Genomic DNA, 22,928 nt, shown 5'->3' on the forward strand with positions numbered 1-22,928 from the left:
CTTGGTCTCATTAACTCAGCATGAGCCTGCACAAGGTAAAACAATGGATCTCAGTCTCTATAAATTTTTCAATCTCTAAAATGAAAACAGTGCTTTATATACCTCAGGGTGGTCCCATAAGGCCACAACTGTAAGATAAAGGTCAAAACAGAAAACTTGATGTCGTAGGTCAGGGGCTGGACAGTCCAGTTCCTGCCTTCAGTTTTCATTGTTCAGATATTTTGAGACATGGGCTCTGACAAAGAATAGTGTGGAGTTTTTTGTGTGTTTGTTTGTTTGTTTTAGATTTGCTTATTTATCTGAGAGCAAGCATGGAGGAAAGGAGGAGGGCAGATGGGGCAAGGAGAGCAGAGGGAGACAAAATCTCAAGCCAACTTCACACGGAGAGCAGAGGCGCCCCCCCCCCCCCCCCCGGAGCTCCTGGGGCCCAGTCCCACAACCCTAAAATCAGGACGAGAGCCTACACCAAGAGTCCCATGCTTAACCAACTGCGGTACCCAGGAGCCCCGGAAGAATTGTTCCTTTCTTTTCTGTTGTGACTTTCAAAAAGTTAAAGCAACTGCTGGCATAGATATACTGCTTAAATGTTATTTATTTTGCAATTTTTGCTTATTCTTTTCCACAATTGGTCACAATCCTAGAAAAACGACAGCCAAAAGACAGAGCAATGGGGAACATCACTTCCGCTTCTGATTGCATTTTTAAAAAGTATTATTGAAAGAATTAAACCGACTCAGTTATTAACATTAAAATAAAAGCCTTTTGTAGCGGGTTACATTGGAGCATTTAAAAACCTCCCGCTAGACAGAGGGCTTGTATGCAAATGAAGGATGCTGACTCTGATTTTCCATTGGTAATTGAATGTAGCCAATGGGAGACCGGCAAACAGCCTACCTCCCGTTAGTATAAATTCTTCTCTCGCTCTCAGCCTAGCTCTAGATCGCTCGTGTTTTTCTCGGAACGTGTTTCCTTACTCTTAGGTTTGCCATGTCGGGACGCGGGAAGCAGGGCGGCAAGGCTCGCGCCAAGGCCAAGACGCGCTCGTCGCGCGCCGGGCTCCAGTTCCCGGTGGGCCGCGTCCACCGCCTGCTCCGCAAGGGCAACTACTCGGAGCGGGTCGGGGCGGGCGCGCCGGTGTACCTGGCGGCCGTGCTGGAGTACCTGACGGCCGAGATCCTGGAGCTGGCGGGCAACGCGGCCCGCGACAACAAGAAGACGCGCATCATCCCGCGCCACCTGCAGCTGGCCATCCGCAACGACGAGGAGCTCAACAAGCTGCTGGGCCGCGTGACCATCGCGCAGGGCGGCGTCCTGCCCAACATCCAGGCCGTGCTGCTGCCCAAGAAGACCGAGAGCCACCACAAGGCCAAGGGGAAGTAAAACTTTTTTCCCCCAGACGGGCTTTTTCCTAACCAAGAAAGAGTTAACAACCTAAAAAGGCTCTTTTAAGAGCCACCCACATTTTCCCTGAAAAGAGCTGGCTCGCTTTTAAGTATTATCTTTGAAAACCGAAGGTGAACTGTCAACAGTTTCCCTCAGAAACCTTTAGTTCCCGAAAAAAAACCCATGATGTTCGTTTCGAGGGAGAAGCGACACACAGGAATTTAGTGGCTAACCGTACTGACCGTGTTTAGCCATGCTAGCTAGGTGGGCTAGTTTCCAAGTCCAGCAGAAAAGGTATTTGCTCTATTCGACAGAAGTTTGAAATGAAAGTTATTCGCAAGCATCATGGCTCACGTTTTATAAAACACTAATAAAAAGCGGAATCTCCATTTGGACATTTGTAGTTTTAAGATGTTGGGAACCCAAGTTCTCTAGGTCTATAGGTCTAAAGTTGGATGGGAACGTTGCACATAACAAGTCCCAGACCCTTGATAATTCGCGCTTGTAAATAAGGGGCATTTTCCCAACTCTCCACAATATTTGTGCCACACCCAAGAAAATAATTTCATTTTAGATGCAGCCCATTTGTATTTTGCCCTAAGCACCTGCAAATTACCTTAATGTCTTCTTTTTAAAAAAAAATCATTGGAAATTACTATATTGCTTTGCACGACTACCTTACATTTCAAAATAACCTGAAGCTCTCTATGCATGCAAGATTTTTGTACTCGGTGGATAGAAGAAGGGGAAACGGTAAATAAATGACGTCAGAATAGCTAGAGTGAGGGGCAGGGTTTAGGATCTCTTCACCAACCCGAAAGCAAGTCTTAATCCGGGCACCCGGCACGGAGCTGGACCAATCGGGGAGGGCGCGGGTACTTTTGAATGTTTTGGGGCCCAATAGTTGTCGGCCTGGCTGTATAAAAGAAGGAGGGCTATTCGGTTTTCACCGGTTTTTGGGAAGGCTCTTTTTCCGCTCTCGAAATGGCTCGCACGAAGCAGACGGCGCGCAAGTCGACGGGCGGCAAGGCCCCGCGCAAGCAGCTGGCCACCAAGGCGGCCCGCAAGAGCGCGCCGGCCACCGGCGGCGTCAAGAAGCCGCACCGCTACCGGCCCGGCACGGTGGCCCTGCGCGAGATCCGGCGCTACCAGAAGTCCACGGAGCTGCTGATCCGCAAGCTGCCGTTCCAGCGCCTGGTGCGCGAGATCGCGCAGGACTTCAAGACCGACCTGCGCTTCCAGAGCTCGGCCGTCATGGCGCTGCAGGAGGCGTGCGAGGCCTACCTGGTGGGGCTCTTCGAGGACACCAACCTCTGCGCCATCCACGCCAAGCGCGTCACCATCATGCCCAAGGACATCCAGCTGGCGCGCCGCATCCGCGGGGAGAGGGCGTAAGTGTTTGGTCAAGGAGCGCCAACTTGAAACCCAAAGGCTCTTTTCAGAGCCACCCACTTAACTCCACAGAAGTGCTGTGATACCTAGTTAACCAGGACCGCACTAAGTGTATTAGGAACCAGCGCTTACATGGTCGTTGGCATCCCCCCCCCCCCGCTGAAGGATCATTTATTGTCCACAACGAAAAGGGCAAAAAGCATTTACGATTTTTTGAAGTAAATGAATGCAGGTTGACTGAAACAGCTGTTTAAACACCAGTATGGTACGTGGGCTGTCCACTTAAGAGGTTTGGATCTTCCTAGGATCTTTTTAAAACCGCACATTCTAGAATACAGCCTCTAAGAACTTCTTTGCTCATTGGTGTCCATGAGGTCTGGAAAGTGCTCAGATTCTGAATCCAAGTTTGAAATTTAACATATTTACATATTTTTAGTATTTATCAGATAACGACTCCTCACCTCAGTAAGTTTTACGTTTTTATTTTCTGGTTAGCCTGAAGTGGTCTCATGACTGGTAAGGCTCCAACTTCTTGCATATTTATTTATAGCCACCTACCCATTCGTAAGTGTTGATCAGTTGATGAAGCATAATTGTATCAAGTCCCTGTATTTAATACATTATTTGTGGCCCTGCTACAGGTTGGTTGTATGGCTTTATTTCTTTTTTTTCTTTTTTTTTTAAATATTTATTTATTTATTTATTTATTTATTTATGATAGTCACAGAGAGAGAGAGAGAGAGAGGCAGAGACACAGGCAGAGGGAGAAGCAGGCTCCATGCACCGGGAGCTCGATGTGGGATTCGATCCTGGGTCTCCAGGATCGCGCCCTGGGCCAAAGGCAGGCGCCAAACCGCTGCGCCACCCAGGGATCCCTATTGTATGGCTTTATTTCTTACAGGGCCATGCTACATTATTTTTTCATGGTTTTCAGCTGTAGTTTCCATTCAGGTTTAGGAGTTGTAACCCAATTTTCTTTTATTTGCTCTTTTTTGGAGTTGGGGATTCAGTATTGGAAGGAAGATGACCCACCTAAGAACAGTGGCTGAGTGTTGAAAAAAATAACTTCTTTTGAAATTTAATTTCCATATTTCACCTTATTGTTTTGGAAAACAATTAGTTTCAAAATTGCCTTACGAAAGTACAGAATGCTGTAGAACATGACAGACCCCAAATTCCAAAGGTTTTGCTTGTTTGGCTCTCTACACCTTAGCTCTTAAACACCTCAAAGTTTGGGGCCTGTCTGAGATGTCAGTTGATGCACCATATTAAATCGTGGACAACTCAACAAGAAACACAAAACACAGAAGATTAAACTTGAATTATGTAGTTTCCTTGGATTTATTTACATTCCATGATTCTAATAAAGCAACTTTTCCTTTACAACATACTTGCATTTAAAAAAATAAGATTGGACATTTCTGTGTGTTTGTGTGTGTCACTGTGTTATATTTTTGACATTCCATTTTTCCAGACTCTTGTACATGGAACCCTGGCACAGACCCCTGCGACCCCTATAAAGGGTCTGTCAGAGACTCCAGGGACCTTGGCTTGAAGTAGGGTGACTGCTCTCCAGCTCTGGGTACCAGCTGAAGTCCAATTCTCTAGGATTTTCTTATATCTGTGCTGGCTCTTACGTACCTTGTTTGGCTTTTTCCCCTAATATTTTCTGTATCTGTTAGGAAAAGGGTATTTTAGGTACAGGCCCTGAGAGAATAGCTTTAAAAAAGTAAAAGTACTCATTGGTGTCTGAGGGTCTGAGGGTTAGATGGCTTGGGGACAGTGGCTCAGAAGGGCTGTTCCTCACCCCACACCTGCCACCCCTTTCCCAGCCAAGGGTCAAGAATCAAGGCTTTACATCTTCATTTACTTGAGCCCCTCAACAGAATAAATGCCCAGTGTCTAGGAAGGTAAATTTAGCACCCTCTTAGAATTTATAACTTTGTTCTCCAGGAGTACTCTGGAAGATGGCAGCACAGAGCAGCATTTAGATGGTAGATTGCCAGCATTCAAATCCCAGTTGTACGAGTTACTGTGCCCTTCTACCCACAGTGATTTCTCCATCAGAAAAATGGGAATACTACCTACCTCAGAACTGTTATTGCAATAACATGAGTTGATTTTTGGACACATAGCATTGTATGAATACTATCAATTTCTCTGAGCTATTATTTTCCCCCCTAAAAAAAAAATCTAAGATTTTTTAAATTAAAATACAAATGCAAAATTTAGCTTCTAAATTTCCTTTTCATTTGGCATGACATTGTCACTCAGTTTGGAAATAAAACTTCAGCAGGAATTGTAAAATCAAAGAATGGAAGAAATTCGCATTTGCGAAAAAAAATTTACTGAACTGGAGGTTTTTCTAACATTTTAATATCATTGCATTAAACATTTATTACTTTTTATTAGCAGAGTGGCTAAGGTAACGCTGGAGGAAAAAAAGGAGTGTTTAATGTACAAACTGTATCTTTGAAATAGCTGTTGCAAGGTCCTCAGTCACACAGGATTTTTCTCTCCCAGGCACCATAGAGTGATATTACAACACAGGCTGAAGTTTGCAGCTAATGCTGTTGGTGTTTAGAACCACGTTTGGTTTGTTACAGACTTTAAGAAGAGAGGAGGAAACCAAAATCAGGGTGCATTTTTCAGAGTTAAAAATTCAGCAGTAACCCTTCCAGTCATCCCAAGAGAAGTGACTTACTAAGCAATGAGTGTTTTAGGGAGACTTAACAGTGGAAAGTCAGTTGAGAGACTGAACTGCATTCCAGCAGTGGCTTCAGAGCCGCCAGAAAGCTGACATGGTCAATGCTCCCTTGGTCAGGGCACGGGAGTATTTTCAGACAACCATATTTGACATGTCATGTATGAAAAACAAAACAGTCTGTCAATTAATAGGTGAATGGATAAAGGGGCACCTAGGTGGCCCAGTGGTTGAGCATCTGCCTTTGGCTCAGGCAGTGATCCAGGGGTCCTGGGATCAAGTCCCACATTAGGCTCCCTAGAGGGAGCCTGTTTCTCCCTCTGCTTATGTCTCTCTCATGAATAAATAAAATCTTTTGAAAAAAATAAAGAAAATGTGGTATATAGAATTGATCCTTGAACAATCAGGTTTTAAACTGGCTGAGCCCACTTATTTGCAGAGTTTTTTCCAATAAATATGACATGCTGCTGTAAACGTTTCTTCCTTATGATTCTTTCGGTAACATTTTCTTTTCTCTGGTTTACTTTATGTAAGAATGCAGCATAGAATACATATATAAACTATGTTAATAGACTTTATTAGGGTAAGGCTTCTATTCAACTATGGTTTTGGTAGTTTAGGGTCCGTCAAAAGTTATATTCGGATTTTCAAGTGTGCAGGGGTCAGCGCCCGAACCCCTGCATAATTCAAGGGTCAATTGTATATACAGGGGAATATTAGCATAAAAAGAGGATGAAATCTTGCTATTCATATGGATGGACTGACAGGGCATATGCTAAATGAAATAAGGTAGAGAAAGTCAAATGCCATATGATTTAACTTACGTGTGGAATCTAAAAAAACATAACGAAGAGACAAATAAAGAGAACAAATTGGTAGTTGTGGGGGTGGGGGGTAAGAGGCGAAATAGGTGAAGGTGATTAAAAGGTACAAACTTCCAGTTATCCGACAAATAAGTCACAAGGATGCAAAGTATAGCATAGGGAATATAATCATAATGATTTTGGTAACAGGTGGCAAAAACACTTATCATGATGAGCATTTCATAATGTATATAACCTCAATTTACTGCCGCACACCTAAAACTAGCATAATGTATGTCAGCTATACTTCAATTGAAGACAAAACTAAAAAACCCAGAATTCATCAACGTCTTGTACTTTATTACATGGTGTTATTTAAGACCAACGTTCACTATTATATACGTATCTGTGTTGTCTGTATTGTTGGGAGTTAAAGAAGAGTGACTTTTCTGGTTTTAGACTCTCCTGCGTCTGTTTCCTAAAAATAATCTGTTCTAACAGCCCTTATGTCCGAGGCCTATTTTGGGGTGCCATACTCTGCTCCCCTTCCTACCAAAGTGGCCCATTTTGCGGCGGCAGGTCTTATCTTGGGGTGGCCTCTGGGGGTACCCTTCCCAGCTAACAATTACTCCGATGGAGACGAGGACGTGCAGGACTGTTGGACACGGGAAGCCCCTAATCGCATTCCGCTGAGTAAGGAGGGGAGGCTGCAGAAGCGAACAGCCCTGGGCTGCGGAACCGGCCGAGCTCGGCGGCGAGCGCCCGGCTCCGTCTCTCACGTGACGGTCCCGGGAGCGCGGCCCGAGGGGGCGGAGCCCGAGGAGGGGCCGAAGCCCCGCTTCCCGCCCGCGCCCTCAGTTCTCAACGAGGTCCGACGCCTGCTTATAATTACTCCCGGCGGAGGCGCAGGCCCAGCGCCGGGAGGTCGTCGCACAGAGCGCTTGTGCCATGTCTGGTCGCGGCAAGGGCGGGAAGGGGCTGGGCAAGGGCGGCGCCAAGCGCCACCGCAAGGTGCTGCGCGACAACATCCAGGGCATCACCAAGCCCGCCATCCGGCGGCTGGCCCGGCGCGGCGGCGTCAAGCGCATCTCGGGCCTCATCTACGAGGAGACCCGCGGGGTGCTCAAGGTGTTCCTGGAGAACGTGATCCGGGACGCCGTCACCTACACGGAGCACGCCAAGCGCAAGACGGTCACGGCCATGGACGTGGTCTACGCGCTCAAGCGCCAGGGCCGCACCCTCTACGGCTTCGGGGGTTAAGAATTTCATCCTTTACTTACTACTCAAAGGCCCTTTTTAGGGCCGCCCACATTTTCTTAAACCGGGCTGTACGCGTATTGTTTCGGGGCTTTTGTTGGGAGCCAAGTGTTAATTTTTCCGATTACTGGTTAAGAGCTTCCAAGTACAAGTCTGAGCGCAACGGGCCGCTGGGTGCCCGCCCAACCAATCCGGTAGCCACCTAGTGCGTGGCCGGGTTTCGCGCCAGTCGGGACCGGCCCTGGCTTGGGGCGGCCAATGGGGAGCCGGCTAGAGGCGCCTGGGCCGGGCGGGAAACGGCCGGACCGGAGCCGCCCACTTACTCCGGGAAGCGGTCACGCCTGCCCTTGTCCGGAAGGAACAGAACCACAACCCGTGCTGTGGCAGGAGGTGGTATTCCAGTCGCCCCTGAGCTCCTTCGTCTGGGGACGTTCGGTAAATGCAAGGTTGCGGGAGGATGCCCGTCCCACCTCCCAGGAAGTTCACATGAGGATCCATTGGTTGCCAGAGAGAAGCTACGTGTTTGTTCCCAGCGTGTTTGCCACCCAGCGACGTCAGGACAGGAGCAGTCCTTGGCCGCCACCGCTCCGCTTGGAGTCCGCCTGTGAGGCCAAGTGTCCTCCCCGCTCTGCAGCCGGTAGCCTTAGATTTTGAGGTATCCCGGCATTTTTAGTCTCCGGCCCCGGGCACCCACAAGTCCTTGGCTAAGCAGGATCTGGGAGTTCCCACTTAGGAGATCCGGTCTCCCGACTGCTCGAGTTCCTAAGGCCTCTGGTAGGTGGCAACACGAGGGCTCCAGGGAAGGGCTCCCTCTGGGACTGGCTCAGACTGTCCTGCACCTTCCCCTTCGACCCTTTGCCAGGTCTTCTCTCTCTTCTGCCTCCTGTAAATGGTTTTTAATGAACCCCTCAGACATCGTCAAAAAGTGTTTTGAAGCATGCCCTCAAGTTGATAAACCAGACAACTGAATAGTCAGCATCTTTGATTTAATGCATCAGAAATATATTGATGGCTGCTATGGAAATAAGGTAGTCTGCTAACCCTTACCTCTGGCAGGAAGATACTGAGTAGGCTGTTGGAAAAGATTCTTGAGGTCGGGTTTAGAGAAAAATGTGGAAATTGCCAACATATAAATAGTAAGACTGGATAAGGTCAATAAGAATTTAAACACTTTTTATTGCAGTATATCGTAATAGTAAATGAGTAGAAATGTCAATTGTCAGTGGAAGGAAGCTGGGTAAGTATTACCTATATCCAGGCAATGGTGTCTTAGTTCAGGCTGCTACAACAAACATGCCATAGACTGGCGTTAAGTAACAAACTGCTTTCTCAACCGTTCTGGATGCTGGAAGTCCAAGATCAAGGTGCCGGCAGGACGGACAGGACACTTTCAGACAAGATTTGTGGTCTGGTGAGAACCCAGTTCCTGTTTCATAGACTTGTCCTGCCGTGCCCTCACATGGCAGAGGGAAAGGCCAGAGAGCTTGCTGAAGTGTTATTTATAAAGGGCAGAAATTCCATTCCTGAATGTTGCATGCTCATGATCTAATCACTACCCAAGGGCCCAACCTCTTCCCCACCCCTTTTTTTTGGAAAGATTTTGCTTATTCATGGGAGACTGAGGCAGAGACCTAGAGGGAGCAGCAGGCTCCCTGCTGGGAGCCTGATGAGGGACTCAATCCCAGGACCCGGGGATCACAACCTGAGCAAAGGGAGACGCTCAACCACTGAGCCACCCAGGTGCCCCAGGGCTCAATCTCCTGATACCATCATACGGGGTATCAAAATGTCAACATGGATTTATGAGGGATATGCACAGTCCCTAACAAATTGAATGCTATACAGCCCTACTTTTAGTAGGGAATAGAGAAACTATTCCAGTATGTGCTCTAGAGTACCTATGGCTCATTTCTTGGGCCCCTTCTCTTTTCTTGGTCTCACTATTGATGTGTCCTATGGTCTGTGAAATAGTTCACACTCCACAGGAAAACTCTACGGCCTAGCTCTAAGTGTCAGGTCTGCTGGTGGTGACACTAAAGCCTATGATGTGTCTGCTTCTGTATATTTCTCAAACTCCAATGGCTGTTTTTAGGAGGGAAGCTTCAATCACCTCTCAACTTTTATCAGTTTCCTTACATCCACTTCTAGCTTCATAATGAAGCTTGCCACGTGTCCACCTGCATATTTGACATATCTACTTGAATATCTAACGGACATCTCAAACTTGCCTTGTCCAAATTAAGTATCTTAACACCTAAACATGAAATCTGTTCTTCCTCCAGTATTCTGCACCTCAATAAATGGAACTCCATTCTTCCAGGGGCTTAGGTGAGAAACCTTGAAGTTCTGTTTGAGCTTTTTCTCTTATAACTTTAATCCAATCCAGTCAGCTCCATGTTACAAATGAATCAGAGCACCTTTCAAATACATCTTATGCTGCTACTCCTGGACAAGCCACAAAAACCTTTTGTCCAGACGACCATGACTCCTAACTAGTCTATTTCCACTTTATAGCCAGTTTTTTCCTCAACCCAGCAATAGGAGTGATTATTTCAAAAGATGTCATGTCCACCCTCAGAACATTCCAGTGGTTTTCCATCTTCATAATAAAAACCAGTGTCTTTATCCCAGTCTACAAGGAAGGTAGCCAGTAATTCCATTTTGCCCGAGTTTGAGGGGTTTCTGGGGATGTGAGACTTTCAGTGCTAAAACTTAGAAAGTCCCAGGCAAACAGGAGGCTGGCTAAAGCCTAATGGCTTTACATGATCTGGGCTCTGGCCACCCTCTGATCTCATTTGCTATTGCATTTCTTTGTCTTCACTGACCTTTTTGCTATTCGTGGAACAGACCAAGCATGTTCCAGTCTCAGAGCCTTTGTACTTACTTTTCTGTCTTCATAGAAGTCACTTATCCTGGTATAGGGGAGAAGGATTTGACTTCTATCCTCTTGGTTTTTGGTGGGCTTAAGAATTAAATTGACATAAAACAGGTTAACAGGAGAAAAACATACGATTCATTTATATAGTCACATATATAGTCATTGGATACACCAATGTGTTTTCCATGACAAAGGCGCCCTTGTAAGGAAAAGGCCCAAAGAAGTAGTTAAGGCTTGAACAGTTATATACTGAGTTGGATGAAGAGTAGTTAACTGTGAAAACATGACAAGGCAAGGGGGCTTGGACTAGGGTATTGAATTGTGGCAAAGTAACAGGAAGATAAGTGTTAGTTTACAAGGTTTGTTTGTACTGATTTCTCCTGGCACCAACTCCTCATTCAAGGTTAAAAAAAAAAATGTTACTTTCCTTCTCATATAAAGATGACATCTTCCATATGGGGAATTATTCTACTGCTTTCAGGAAGAAAAAGGAGAGGTCAGAGTCCCTTCTGGTACCTGTTGTTTTTCAAGGGCCTTTATTCTTTATGTCAGTTTTCTTTGTGGCATATTCTGCCACCTGCCACTGGAGCGCTGCAGACTACATTTCATTCAGACCTCTGCTCAAACACTCTCTTATGAAAGAGAACTTTCCTGACCATCCTGTGTAAAATAATAGCCCTTCCTGCTCATTCTTTAAAATAGCCTATGCATCCCCCCCTCATATCGATATGTTTGTTTGTTGTTCTGTCTCCCCCAACTGGAATATAATTGATTCTTTGAGAGCAGGGCCTTTGTTTTGTCCCTGAAGTGTTCCTAGCACCCAGAATAGCACTGACAGCTAATAGGTTATCTATGAAGGTTTATTGTGTGGGGGAAAAGAGAAATAAATAGTTTTCCTTCTACTCTTTTAAAATCTTGACTGAGACTTCCCTGTAATAAAAAGACAGATTAACAGGAGAAAACCAAATTTAACTATGTGTGTATTACAGGAACCCCACAAAGATAGGAGGTTCAAAAAAGTGAGCATAAAAGGAAGCTTTTATATCTGTTAGGCAAAGAAAGAATACATTTCTAAAGAATGAAAAGACAAAGAGCTTGGGCTAGAAGTAGTAAATGGTAAAGAAGTAATAAGGTTTGTTCATATACCTTCTCAGCCCTGAATTTCTCATCTCTGGTGATAAGGATGTTTCTCTTCCTCCTGGTGAAGGAGGCTATCTTTCACATAAAAGATTTATCTTCTGCTTTCAGGGAAAAAAAAAAGAAGTGTGTGTGGGGAGGGCGGGATGTGGGGTGGAGGGGGTGTCAGGGTGATTTTCCTGCTTCTGAAGCTTAAACTCCTGGAGTTTAACGTGTTTAATATGCCAAGGTGGCATATTAAGGGACAATATGTCCTGAACCCCATTAGTTGAATGAATACATGCATGAATTTTCTATACAAGACCCTAGGCCCACCCACCAGAGTTCTGCCACAATTGATTATCTACTGTTCCTTGACTTATCACTGCCTGAATGTATGGCAGTTTTTCCTCTAGATCTGAGGAATGATGCAGAGTGGCAAGTCAGGGAGCATTATCTTTATTCTGAACAAGGCCTTCATGAGTGCTAGGATTGAGGAAGGCTCAGAGATTTTCTCCCAGGGCAGCAAGCATGTCTCAAATGGGTATGGTACTATCTACAAGGCCATGAATAAAGAAACCAGGCCGACCATAATAGAAGCTAATCATATTTGTTGTAGCAACTACCTCTCCCCTCCTACAGAGAAAATTTGTATCCTAACACCTCTCTACATATACTCTGGATCCAGAACAGGGAATTGTTAGTGGTTTGCTTACAGATGTACCCCAAGGCCTACAAGAATATCTTGCACTTTACATGAGGTCAGTAATATCTCTTGAAGGAACACCAGCTAAGGAGAACATAACATGGCCACTTTCTCAACCAGGCCCTTTTGCTCCTCTGGCCATCCAGAATACAGCTCTGACTTCTCCCCATTGTCAATTTACATTAAGCCAGACTAGGTACTTTTCTCATTCCCCAAGAAATCTTGGAGGACAGTTATCAGGTGGAAAGGGGGACCCAAAAATCTAGGCAGACATCGGCTGAAGCTGACATACTGAGCCTGCAGTCAGCCTGCGGGCTCTGTCAGACTCACTGTATTTTACTGAGACAGTTTATAGACCATAAAACTCATCCACGTTAAGTGTACAATTCATTTTAGTACATTTATTGTACAACCACCCCCACAATCTAATTTAGAACATTTCCATCTCCCTAACTTCCCTTTCTCCGAGAAGGAAAAGTATGACTGATACACGGGCTGTCCTGACTATGAAAAAGGCATTTCTGCGCCATAAACCTGATGTTACTTTCCCCCTGAAATCAGTGCCTTGGGTTTTTTGGCAGCCTGAATCTGGTTTCTCCCCTGCCCACTTCCAGACTGTTTTTTCGAGACAAATCATTGTTAGTAGCGGAAACTTCAGTACCGTTCTCAGGACCTGATTGGGGGCCACTGGTAGGCCTCTGAGTCTATCTCTGAGTCTATCTCATAATCCGAAGAATGATACATTTTAAAAATCCCTAAAGGAGGGCTTTGGGATTTCTGGCCAGCCTTCCTTCCCATTCCCGTCTGGCTCGCCTGGGGGGGCGGGGGGAGGGGTATAAGTGTAGATCACCTATTCTGATTGGTCGACAAGCACGGATAGGCCTTGCTGATTGGACAGTGTTCCTCTTTGTTCCTAGAAATCACTCAAGTTCCTCAGGCTCTTGGATTCTTTCCCACTTTAGAATTTAGAATTCCCTCGTGCTCGCGCGCAGTGAATGGGGACCCAAGACAAAAATACTGCTCAGCTACGGTAGAGCCTTGGGTGGAGGGGTCTACAGGGCCGAGTTTTACCTTTAATTTTTTATTTATGATAGGCACAGTGAGAGAGAGAGAGAGGCAGAGACAGGGAGAGGGAGAAGCAGGCTCCATGCACCGGGAGCCCGACGTGGAAGATTCGATCCCGGGTCTCCAGGATCGCGCCCTGGGCCAAAGGCAGGCGCTAAACCGCTGCGCCACCCAGGGATCCCGAGTTTTACCTTTAAAAACCCTGCAATCCTCCCAGATTCAGTGGAGGATTTTACTACGGCGGAGGTTTATCAAGACAGCCCTTTTTTTGAACAGTTGGGTGGCCCTGAAAAGGGCCTTTGGTTGCCAACTAGGATTTCCTGGAGCTGAACTCAACTCAGCCGCCGAAGCCGTAGAGGGTGCGTCCCTGGCGCTTGAGCGCGTAGACCACGTCCATGGCCGTGACCGTCTTGCGCTTGGCGTGCTCCGTGTAGGTGACGGCGTCCCGGATCACGTTCTCCAGGAACACCTTGAGCACCCCGCGGGTCTCCTCGTAGATGAGGCCCGAGATGCGCTTGACGCCGCCGCGCCGGGCCAGCCGCCGGATGGCGGGCTTGGTGATGCCCTGGATGTTGTCGCGCAGCACCTTGCGGTGGCGCTTGGCGCCGCCCTTGCCCAGCCCCTTCCCGCCCTTGCCGCGACCAGACATAGCTCTCTGAGAAGCAAACGAACAGCAAGTGGGAATTCAAGCCAGAGCGGGTCTTTTTATAACGATGACCCCAGCCCCACCCCTGCAGATGTAGAGACGGAAAGTGCGCAGGCGGGAAATGTGACGCCAGCAGTCCCCTCCCTTAAGCCCTCCTCCAAGCCCGGGGAACTCGGGGCGGGCGGGGGTCAGAACCCGGCTTAACCATTGGTCTTCACTTTAACTGAACTGCATTGTTCCAATGAAGGAGCTTGTAGTAAACTCGTAGGATTCCAAGTGTTTTAAGTAGAATACTTAACGCTAAAGGTTTGTTTCGCAGCGATTTCAGTAATGGCAAAAATACTAAGACCAGAGAAATACAACTTGAGCTTATAGTTCATGACAAACCATGTTTTTTAGACATTTTTACACGGCCTATGAAACTCTACTATTCCTGTTCGTTTTATAACCCACGCTCAGGAGGCCATATTTGATGCTTTTAAAATGCCGGTTGTTTCGTGTCGCTCTTGAAACTTACTGGCTCATTCAGACCTAAGTGAACAGGTACTTTTACACCTTTAAAAGACCAGTTTGGGGACGCCTGGGGGGCTCAGCGGTTGGGCGTCTGCCTTCGGTGCAGGGGGTGATCCGGAGTCCTGGGATCGAGTCCGGCATCGGGCTCCCCGTTGGGGGGGGGGGGCATATTCTCCCTCTGTCTACCTCAGGAGTGGATAGAATGCATTTTTTTTAAAAAGGGCCAGTTTTATTCCCATGTATTTAGACTAAAGTAGACCTCTGTAAACCCATACCCTTTGTTAGAAGTACACGGATAAACAGAACGGTTGTCTCAGTTTTTTACAGCCAATTTACTTGAAAACGTGGTGGCTCTGAAAAGAGCCTTTGGGTTTCTTGGCGCTCCTTGACCAAACACTTACGCCCTCTCCCCGCGGATGCGGCGCGCCAGCTGGATGTCCTTGGGCATGATGGTGACGCGCTTGGCGTGGATGGCGCAGAGGTTGGTGTCCTCGAAGAGCCCCACCAGGTAGGCCTCGCACGCCTCCTGCAGCGCCATGACGGCCGAGCTCTGGAAGCGCAGGTCGGTCTTGAAGTCCTGCGCGATCTCGCGCACCAGGCGCTGGAACGGCAGCTTGCGGATCAGCAGCTCCGTGGACTTCTGGTAGCGCCGGATCTCGCGCAGGGCCACCGTGCCGGGCCGGTAGCGGTGCGGCTTCTTGACGCCGCCGGTGGCCGGCGCGCTCTTGCGGGCCGCCTTGGTGGCCAGCTGCTTGCGCGGGGCCTTGCCGCCCGTCGACTTGCGCGCCGTCTGCTTCGTGCGAGCCATAACGAAGTGAACAATAAGGACAAGAATGTTCAAAGCACTGACACGAATACCTCGCTTTGGCTACTTGCTTGTATTTATAGTACATAAAGTGTAGTGATTGGACGATAAAAACATGACGATATTATGTTACAAGCCCTGATTGGTCTATCTTTTAACTTTCCAACAATAGCGCAGTTTCATTGGCTACCACGTAATCCTCATCTTTTCAAGCTTTTTGTTCCTTCCACCTCTGATTTTCAGTCTGAGCGCAGTGACTTGAAGGTTTTCAAAAAAGTAGTCATTGACTTTGTTCATATTGTACTCCAAAACTCTATAGTTCTTCATTTCTTGGGGAGAAATTTGAGAAATATTGCCCCCCAATAATGTACTCTTTATACTCCCTGCTCAATAGCACGATATCGGATTACAAACTTCTGAAACCTTTTTCAAAAATGGCACCCCTTTACAATGCTTAAATGAAGGAGCTCCTTTGAAGACCATCTCAACCATAGTTAAATTATACTGGCGTTTACAGAAATATTTCCAGTAATCAGGCACCAGTTTGTTAAATGTTAAAAAAAAAAAAAAGTTAATCATGTCTTCCAAACTTGGAGCTTTCTGCAACTCATATTTTAAGCTTAGAGTACATTTTGTCAGGTGTAAAATATCAATGACTCAATTCTCCAGTACCAACCTCTCGAGCCTTGCGGAGCAGGCGTGTACGCGGTCAATCACCTGGATTCTGAGCCACAAGAAGGGCCAACTTCTCACCGCCCAGACCTAATTTTATAGTCCTTAAAATGTTTTTCAAAATTAAAAACATCAAATATAACCCTTTTGTAGCAAGAGTAGGTAGACCAGATTCTACCTTTTCGTTGGTTGAGTGTATACTGATCAGCCTTTAAGAGATTCAGCCGTCCTTTCATTTAGGTGGAACGTTCGTATTTTATGTGAAGCCCATCTAACCCAATGGTTTACACAGGAGGCCGGAACCTTAGAAATTCCTGAATCCTGTATTTCCTTTTAAAAAGCTACGTTTAATTAGAGTCCTCGGTTATTAGAGTAAGAAAGTTTTGACTTCTGAATGATGTTCACCTACGCAACCTTACCGTCTTGGAGGACTGGACGTATGTCATGCTGTATGCATTTACATATAACATTACACTTGTTATTATCATTGTCCTTCAAACGTCTATCTCCGATTGTTCTCTCCCAAAGTGGTAGTAATTCACGTGTGTTGTGAAAACAACAGGAAAATGGGAAGCAATTGACTGTGGTGGCGAAGGTGTTAGCGGGAAGTCGGCCGCAAGCGGGTGACAAGATTGTCGGGCGTGTGACACTCCGGGAAACTCGCGGCACTAAGGCCGCGCGGACTCGTTTGAGAACCTGAGGCTCGCAGCGCTGAGAGCGACCGCACCGACCCCGCCTGGCCGCAAGCGGCTGCGCAGAGCCCGGGGACAGGGCCAGTCTCCTCCGCGCCGCGAGACGCGTTTTCTCATGTGTCCGGTTTCCCCGTTTAGTCACCGGAGTGTTGCCGGTGCCTGAAATGCTTCCGAAAGCCCAAGGCAACTAGAGGACGACTGCCCTGGAAAGTCGGGGGTGGGGGGCGCCAGGACAGCGGCTCTCCCAGCCCCTCACGGCGTGGGGGAGGGGCGCGTGGAGTCCAGCCCGCCCTCCTCTGCCCTCCTGGCAGCTCCGCCGCTGAAGAACCGCACGGCGACACGCAACGGCGAGGACTCAGCCCCTGCTGTGGCTGCGCTGGGAGGCCGCGGAGGGCACCAGGAGGCCGTGAGGTGCACCGCCCCGTGAAAGCGAGTCGTTCTCCGCCCCCAGGGAGGTTTCCGTGCGCGCTGCGTTTTCCACACGTGCCGCCCGCGCGTGAAGGACGGCGTCAGCGAGCTCCGGCGTTCGCCCGGCCGCGCCTGTGAGGGTCGGTCAGAGCTATGGACCCCGCGCCCGCGTCCTGGGCGTCGCCGGGAAGGGTGGCGGCGTTGATGAGGGACGATCCCAGCCCCGCGGACAAGGCCGCGCCTCCTCCACGCCGCCCCGGCTCGCTCGCGCGCGCGCACACACACACACGGCCCGCTTTCCTGTCCCCCTCCCGCGCCGCCCCACATCCGACCTTTCCCGTTCACCGCGGGCTGGAAACGCACGGCCCTGACGACGCCTCCCTCACAGGCCGCTGTCCCCCCCGCCCCCCGGGGAGAAGGCCTGCTGTAGAGAGCGGGGGGGCCCCGCCGCCGCTCCCGCGCTCCGAGCCCGAGCCCATCCCGCCCGGAACTGCGGTCGGAACAAGGCAGTCGGCGATCGCGGGGAGCTGCCGCCCAGGCCCTTCAGGTGCGGCGCCCGGGGCGGCGACGCAGGGGGCGGCAGGGGGCGCTCGGGGGCGAGGGGCGGGCGCCTGAGAGCACCAATCACAGCACGGCCCCGCCCTATAAATACGCCGCTCGGGGGCCTCCGGCGTCTTTCTGCTCCGTCAGGTTCTGGCAGTCGCCTCTCCTCGCGCTCCTTTCGCCATGTCTGAGACCGCGCCGCCCGCTCCCGCCACTTCCACTCCCCCTGAGAAGCCTGCGGCCGGCAAGAAGGCCAAGAGGCCGGCCAAGTCCGCGGCCGCTGCCAAGAAGAAGTCTACGGGCCCTTCCGTGTCGGAGCTGATCGTCCAGGCCGTGTCGTCGTCCAAGGAGCGCAGCGGCGTGTCCCTGGCCGCGCTCAAGAAGGCGCTGGCGGCCGCCGGCTACGACGTGGAGAAGAACAACAGCCGCATCAAGCTGGGCCTCAAGAGCCTGGTGAGCAAGGGGACCCTGGTGCAGACCAAGGGCACCGGCGCCTCGGGCTCCTTCAAGCTCAACAAAAAAGCTGCATCTGGAGAGGCCAAGGCCAACCCCGCAAAGGTAACGAAGGCCAAGGTTGCGGGCGCTTCAAAGAAACCCAAGAAGGTTACGGCGGCTGTCAAAAAGGCGGTCAAGACCCCGAAAAAGGCCAAGAAGCCGGCTGTGACCAAGAAGGCTTCCAAGAGCCCCAAGAAGCCCAAGGTGGTGAAGGCGAAGAAGGTCGCCAAGAGCCCCGCCAAAGCCAAGGCCGTGAAGCCCAAGGCGGCCAAGGCCAAAGTGACCAAGCCCAAGGCGGCTGCCAAGCCCAAGAAGGCGGCACCCAAGAAGAAGTAAGCGTTGCAGTTGGAACTTGACTTCCAATAACCCAACGGCTCTTTTAAGAGCCACCAACATACTTCAGGGAAAGAGCTTTGATATCCAGGGTGTTCTGGCTCTGGCGTCAGTTTCTGCCCCCTTGCGACAGCTGTGCTCGGTCCACCCGCCCCGCTCCCTGGCCACCGTCCCTTCGGTATCTAAGGAAACTCCATGGTGTCTTGGGTCCTAGGCCGAGTGCGCGTTCGGGGACTTGGGAACCCCCGACCTGGTTACGTTCCTGCCAGGTTTTGCCGGAGTCCAGAACCTTGCCTTTATGGGAGGACTTGGACACCCCCGCCTACCCCATAGGTCCCACACCCCAGGCTAGTTCGCCATCAGCGCTAATCCGTTAACCTTGACCGAAGCCTCCTCCCAGCCTCAGCTGGAAGCCTGGGCCCGGTGCACACCTGGCCACTAGGAGTCTCTTGGGCGGGGGTTGGGTTCGAGGCCATGGACCCGGTGTTCCCGGGCGCCCCGAGTGTGGCCTGTTTGGCCACACCCACAAACGCGGCGCTCCAGCTGGATGTCCTTGGCCTTAATGAGGACGCGCCTGGCTTGGATGGCGCGCAGGTTGGTGTCCTTGAGCCCTATCAGGCAGGCCTGAGTTCCTTGGGCTGCGCTCTGGCAGCTGCAGGTCGGTTTTGCTGGTGCGGCGCCTCCGCGTGGGTCGAGTCGCAGGCTGCCTGCAAGTTTCTGGCGATGGTGATGACAAAGGAGTTTGGCTGCAATGAAGTTAAGAGCCGAAGCCCAAAAGCCCTTAACCGGGCTTCTCTGCATATAACGGAACAAAGCTGCCCTGATTGGATATTGAAAGACCACTGTGCCTAACGAGTGTATTTCATCGGGTGCAGGGGTTTCCATTCTGGAAACTGGCGCTATTAAGTAGGGAAGAACACTTTTACAGAAGTGTCCTTCTAGGTTTTTGAAATGTAATTCTGGGATACAGATTTTAATGTCTTTTCACCTTCGAGGAGAAAATGATGTGGCAAGCCAGTGGTACTACTTAACATCGCTCAATTGGTTGTAAGGCCTTACTTTTACATATGGTCCTACTTGGTTGTAAGGCCTTATTTTTACATCATGGTCTTACAAATTCTTTGTTCTATTTTAAAAATGGATCTTTTTTCCATTGTCTTGCTGGCCTCCTATCCCATAACATCTGCCAGATAGGCACTTAACATCTCTACTTCCTCTCCCTTAAACTGGTTTTCATGCTATGAACTCAGTCCTTTATGACCACCTATCCTATACAAGCATCATTGTCCATTTTAGTTTTTGGTTAGGGTTATTTACAAAACAGTGACTTCATACACCCTGAATCTTTTCTCTTGAAACCTTTTGAAAATCTGTTCAAGTCCAATCTTTTTCATGTCCTTCACCTGCAGTAACAAATTATTCACACATTTCCTACTGATAACCGTTGACATTGTTTCCATTTATTATTGCTCACCAGGATGCAAGAGTTCCACACTGAAATTGCTAGATTAGAGTGTATTTTATATTTCAATTGGTGCTGACATATTCTGGAAATAGTTTCCCCTCATCCATTTCAACCACCAAGGTGTGGTCTCAATTTCTGCCAGTGTAAAAGGATATAAAATTATTTCACATTGTCCCTTTGATTGGCATCATCATGGCCACTAATACATCCTTTCTTTAGGTTTATTGGTCATTTGATTATGCCCTTCAGAGAATGCAGGCTTTATACTTTTGCTCATTTTTTTCATCAGGCAGTTTTTCTTGTCCCATTGTGTTGGGTTGTATATATATATATACACATACACATACATATACATATGAGAATGAACTACTTGTCGCCTGTATTTCAGACAGTTTTCTGATTTTGGCATTTTTTTACTAGATTTTGTTTATGCTGTGTTTTCCAGTTATAAGTATTATATAAAGTGAGATCTATATAAAGTCCCAAATATTAAATGTTAGAAACTTTTCTTTTAAAGCTTCTAGATTTCCATTCTTGGTTAAGAAGCTGAACCCAATGCCTCCATTATTCATTCAGCAGCCTAGGTTTTCTTCTAAAAAATGTTGCTTCCTAAAAAATTTTTAGTCTCTAATTTTATGCACTTTTAGAAACCAAGTTTATATTCGCCCAGGTGGCCAGTTGTCCTAACACAATTTATTAAATAATCCATCCATTTCTCCCACTGAAGTATGTCCTCTGTTATTAAAGTCTTAAATAATAGGATCTATTTCTGTGTCCTTTTCTATTGATCTCTCCATATAAGTCATATACCTTTATTAATTTGTATGCCTGTTTCTACTGTGAACTGGAAGACTCCTTTAGGTCTTACTGCTAGGAAGAAGGAAAGGTATTGATATGTTGTATCCAGTGAACTTATCAAATTTCTATAATTCCACTTGTTACTTTTTAAAATAGAGCCCCTTGAGTTTTTCCTAGTCATTAGCAAACTAACTTTATTGCTTCATCTTCCTCAATGTGAACATAAAGCATTTTGTTTCCTTTTTGTGTGTATTTGCTGAGACTTTCCAAAGTAAATACTTTAGCAGGAATCTCTTTTTAGTTCTTGGTTTTAATTAAGCTATGGTTTGTCCTTTAGGATATCTGTTAATTTTTGGTATCTCCATAATTTTAAATACTTTCAAATTTTCTTTTATTTTCAGAAAATTTTTCAGCTTTTAGATTTTAATATATTGATATGATCATATGATCTTCTATAAAACTCAATGTGGCTGAAAGAATGAACTAGAAAAAGACGTTTTTCTAAGCCAATCATCTTAAGAGAACCAGGTGTGCTGTGGTATTGCTGGAAGAGAGTGAGTCAGAAATTGAATCCATGAGATTACCAAGTAGATGAGGGTGTTAGCGACTGGGTCCAAACGCTGCAGATTGACGGAATGGAGTACAGACCTGAGAGTAGCCTCTTGGGTAGGTAGTATGGAGGTGACTGGTAGCTTTGAGAAGAATAGTTTTGGGGTAGATGGTGTTGAATTAAGGTGGAACTATACAATTGGGAATCATTGGTATATGGATGGCATTTAAAGCCATGAACCTGGGTGAGGTCACCCAGGGGATGACTCAGGTAAAAAAGAATATAAAGGGAGAAAGTATGGAGTCCTAAGGCTTGGAGCATCAGGGGCAGAGGAGACCTAGTCCTGACTATTTATCATCAACTATTCTACCTCTTTGTGCTTCCACTTGCTGATGAAAAAGTTGCATTAGTGCAGTGTTTCTCATGGCCTGTCAGGGATAAATTAGAACATATTAGAGCGTGCCACATTGTAGAGGTATATATATGGCTTCCTGGAATTTAGGTTTGGGGCACTTCCATTGGTAGGTGTATGTATGTATGTATGTATGTATATTCTAGGTTAGGCATATCTTCTGGGTCATGAAGAAGAATGTATATCTTATTGGGGTCACAATCAAGTCTTAAAACCAGTGGTTAAGGTGCTCCCTTATGGTTTTTCACAATTCCAAGAATCTACTGTTTTGACATTCTAACCACAGAATTAGATCTAACATCTATATAAGACAATAGAGACTTGAAATCCAACTCATTGATTGTCCCAGAGATCTTCCAGAGACAAGTGGTTAAAAGATGACATACAAATTCTATTATTTAACTAATTGATTTGAGTGTCCTTACCTGTGGGGATTTTTGAAAGACAAGAGAGGCATAGGAGTTCTAGGATTTCCAGGACCGATTAAAGATCAGTGCTGGTCCTTTAAAGTACAGAGGACAAATAATGAGCTTTGCTCTGTAAGTCATACATACAATTGCACATAAATGGGAAAAAGAGAGGAGGGCGAAATCTCGTATCTTGATGCTGCAGGTTTTATCATGTCCTATGTGCCCAAAGGAAAAGGGGGAATTTGCAGGGGGTGAATTTGTTCTTTGTCAGATCTTTGACAATGTGTACATGCAAATCTAAGGGGAAAAATGATTCCATGTACAAAAATAGAACTGGGTTAAAATCGAAGTATTAACTACTAAATGGTTGTTCACTAAAATGGTGGCCTAACAACTATCCACAGCATTCTACCCTATTAATATTATTCTATGCTCCATTGTTTATTTCACCAGTCATCTGCTGGATTTGAAAAATTTAACAAAAATTACATAGTCATTTTCAAATGGGTTTCCAGGAGCGGGATTTCTCTATCAAAGGGTAAAAATCAACATTGTAAGTTGCAGGCTATAGTAAAATAATCATGGAATCTTAAAAACAAATACAAATGCCTAAAGACAGAAATATTACTGGACTTCGACTATCACTGGTCACCATCTTTTATTTCATTTTATTTTCTAATAAATAGTTTGATACAAAAATCAAAATGACATGAAAAGAAACACACTGAGAAGTCAGGTTCCACATCACTGACCCTAGCCACTCTGTTCTCCTTCCAATGTTTCTTTATGCAAACAGAAACATACATACATATATATATGTATATACTCTTTCTTACCCTTTCACAGGATAACACATACAACTGTTCACTTAGCAGTCTGCCC

At 47.1% G+C, this 22,928-nt stretch overlaps 6 protein-coding genes across 6 annotated transcripts; 4 read left to right on the plus strand and 2 right to left on the minus strand.

Moving 5' to 3' along the window:
- Window positions 1–930: 930 nt before the first annotated feature.
- On the plus strand, window positions 931–1,420 carry LOC140626017 (histone H2A type 1-B). The gene has a single exon (XM_072813659.1). The coding sequence runs from the start codon at window positions 988–990 to the stop codon at window positions 1,378–1,380; it is 393 nt and encodes a 130-aa protein (XP_072669760.1). The 5' UTR covers window positions 931–987; the 3' UTR covers window positions 1,381–1,420.
- Window positions 1,421–1,593: 173 nt separating this feature from the next.
- On the plus strand, window positions 1,594–3,434 carry LOC140626016 (histone H3.1). Its single transcript, XM_072813658.1, has one exon. The coding sequence runs from the start codon at window positions 2,368–2,370 to the stop codon at window positions 2,776–2,778; it is 411 nt and encodes a 136-aa protein (XP_072669759.1). The 5' UTR covers window positions 1,594–2,367; the 3' UTR covers window positions 2,779–3,434.
- Window positions 3,435–7,207: 3,773 nt separating this feature from the next.
- Window positions 7,208–9,868, plus strand: LOC140626378 (histone H4). The gene has a single exon (XM_072814141.1). It carries the CDS (start codon window positions 7,231–7,233, stop codon window positions 7,540–7,542), a length of 312 nt encoding a protein of 103 aa, XP_072670242.1. The 5' UTR covers window positions 7,208–7,230; the 3' UTR covers window positions 7,543–9,868.
- Window positions 9,869–11,670: 1,802 nt separating this feature from the next.
- LOC140626379 (histone H4) lies at window positions 11,671–13,964 on the minus strand. Its single transcript, XM_072814142.1, has one exon. The coding sequence runs from the start codon at window positions 13,951–13,953 to the stop codon at window positions 13,642–13,644; it is 312 nt and encodes a 103-aa protein (XP_072670243.1). The 5' UTR covers window positions 13,954–13,964; the 3' UTR covers window positions 11,671–13,641.
- Window positions 13,965–13,985: 21 nt separating this feature from the next.
- LOC140626377 (histone H3.1) lies at window positions 13,986–17,301 on the minus strand. Its single transcript, XM_072814140.1, has one exon. It carries the CDS (start codon window positions 15,269–15,271, stop codon window positions 14,861–14,863), a length of 411 nt encoding a protein of 136 aa, XP_072670241.1. The 5' UTR covers window positions 15,272–17,301; the 3' UTR covers window positions 13,986–14,860.
- Window positions 17,302–17,673: 372 nt separating this feature from the next.
- On the plus strand, window positions 17,674–22,455 carry H1-1 (H1.1 linker histone, cluster member). Its single transcript, XM_072814139.1, has one exon. The coding sequence runs from the start codon at window positions 17,767–17,769 to the stop codon at window positions 18,412–18,414; it is 648 nt and encodes a 215-aa protein (XP_072670240.1). The 5' UTR covers window positions 17,674–17,766; the 3' UTR covers window positions 18,415–22,455.
- The last annotated feature ends 473 nt before the right edge of the window (window positions 22,456–22,928 follow it).

This window comes from Canis lupus, chromosome 37, assembly GCF_048164855.1.
Source record: "Canis lupus baileyi chromosome 37, mCanLup2.hap1, whole genome shotgun sequence".
Classification (NCBI taxonomy): Eukaryota; Metazoa; Chordata; class Mammalia; order Carnivora; family Canidae; genus Canis; species Canis lupus.

Coding starts and splice junctions, on each gene's coding strand:
- LOC140626017 (XM_072813659.1), top strand. CDS start 988: ATGTCGGGACGCGGGAAGCAGGGCGGCAAGGCTCGCGCCAAGGCCAAG.
- LOC140626016 (XM_072813658.1), top strand. CDS start 2,368: ATGGCTCGCACGAAGCAGACGGCGCGCAAGTCGACGGGCGGCAAGGCC.
- LOC140626378 (XM_072814141.1), top strand. CDS start 7,231: ATGTCTGGTCGCGGCAAGGGCGGGAAGGGGCTGGGCAAGGGCGGCGCC.
- LOC140626379 (XM_072814142.1), bottom strand. CDS start 13,953: ATGTCTGGTCGCGGCAAGGGCGGGAAGGGGCTGGGCAAGGGCGGCGCC.
- LOC140626377 (XM_072814140.1), bottom strand. CDS start 15,271: ATGGCTCGCACGAAGCAGACGGCGCGCAAGTCGACGGGCGGCAAGGCC.
- H1-1 (XM_072814139.1), top strand. CDS start 17,767: ATGTCTGAGACCGCGCCGCCCGCTCCCGCCACTTCCACTCCCCCTGAG.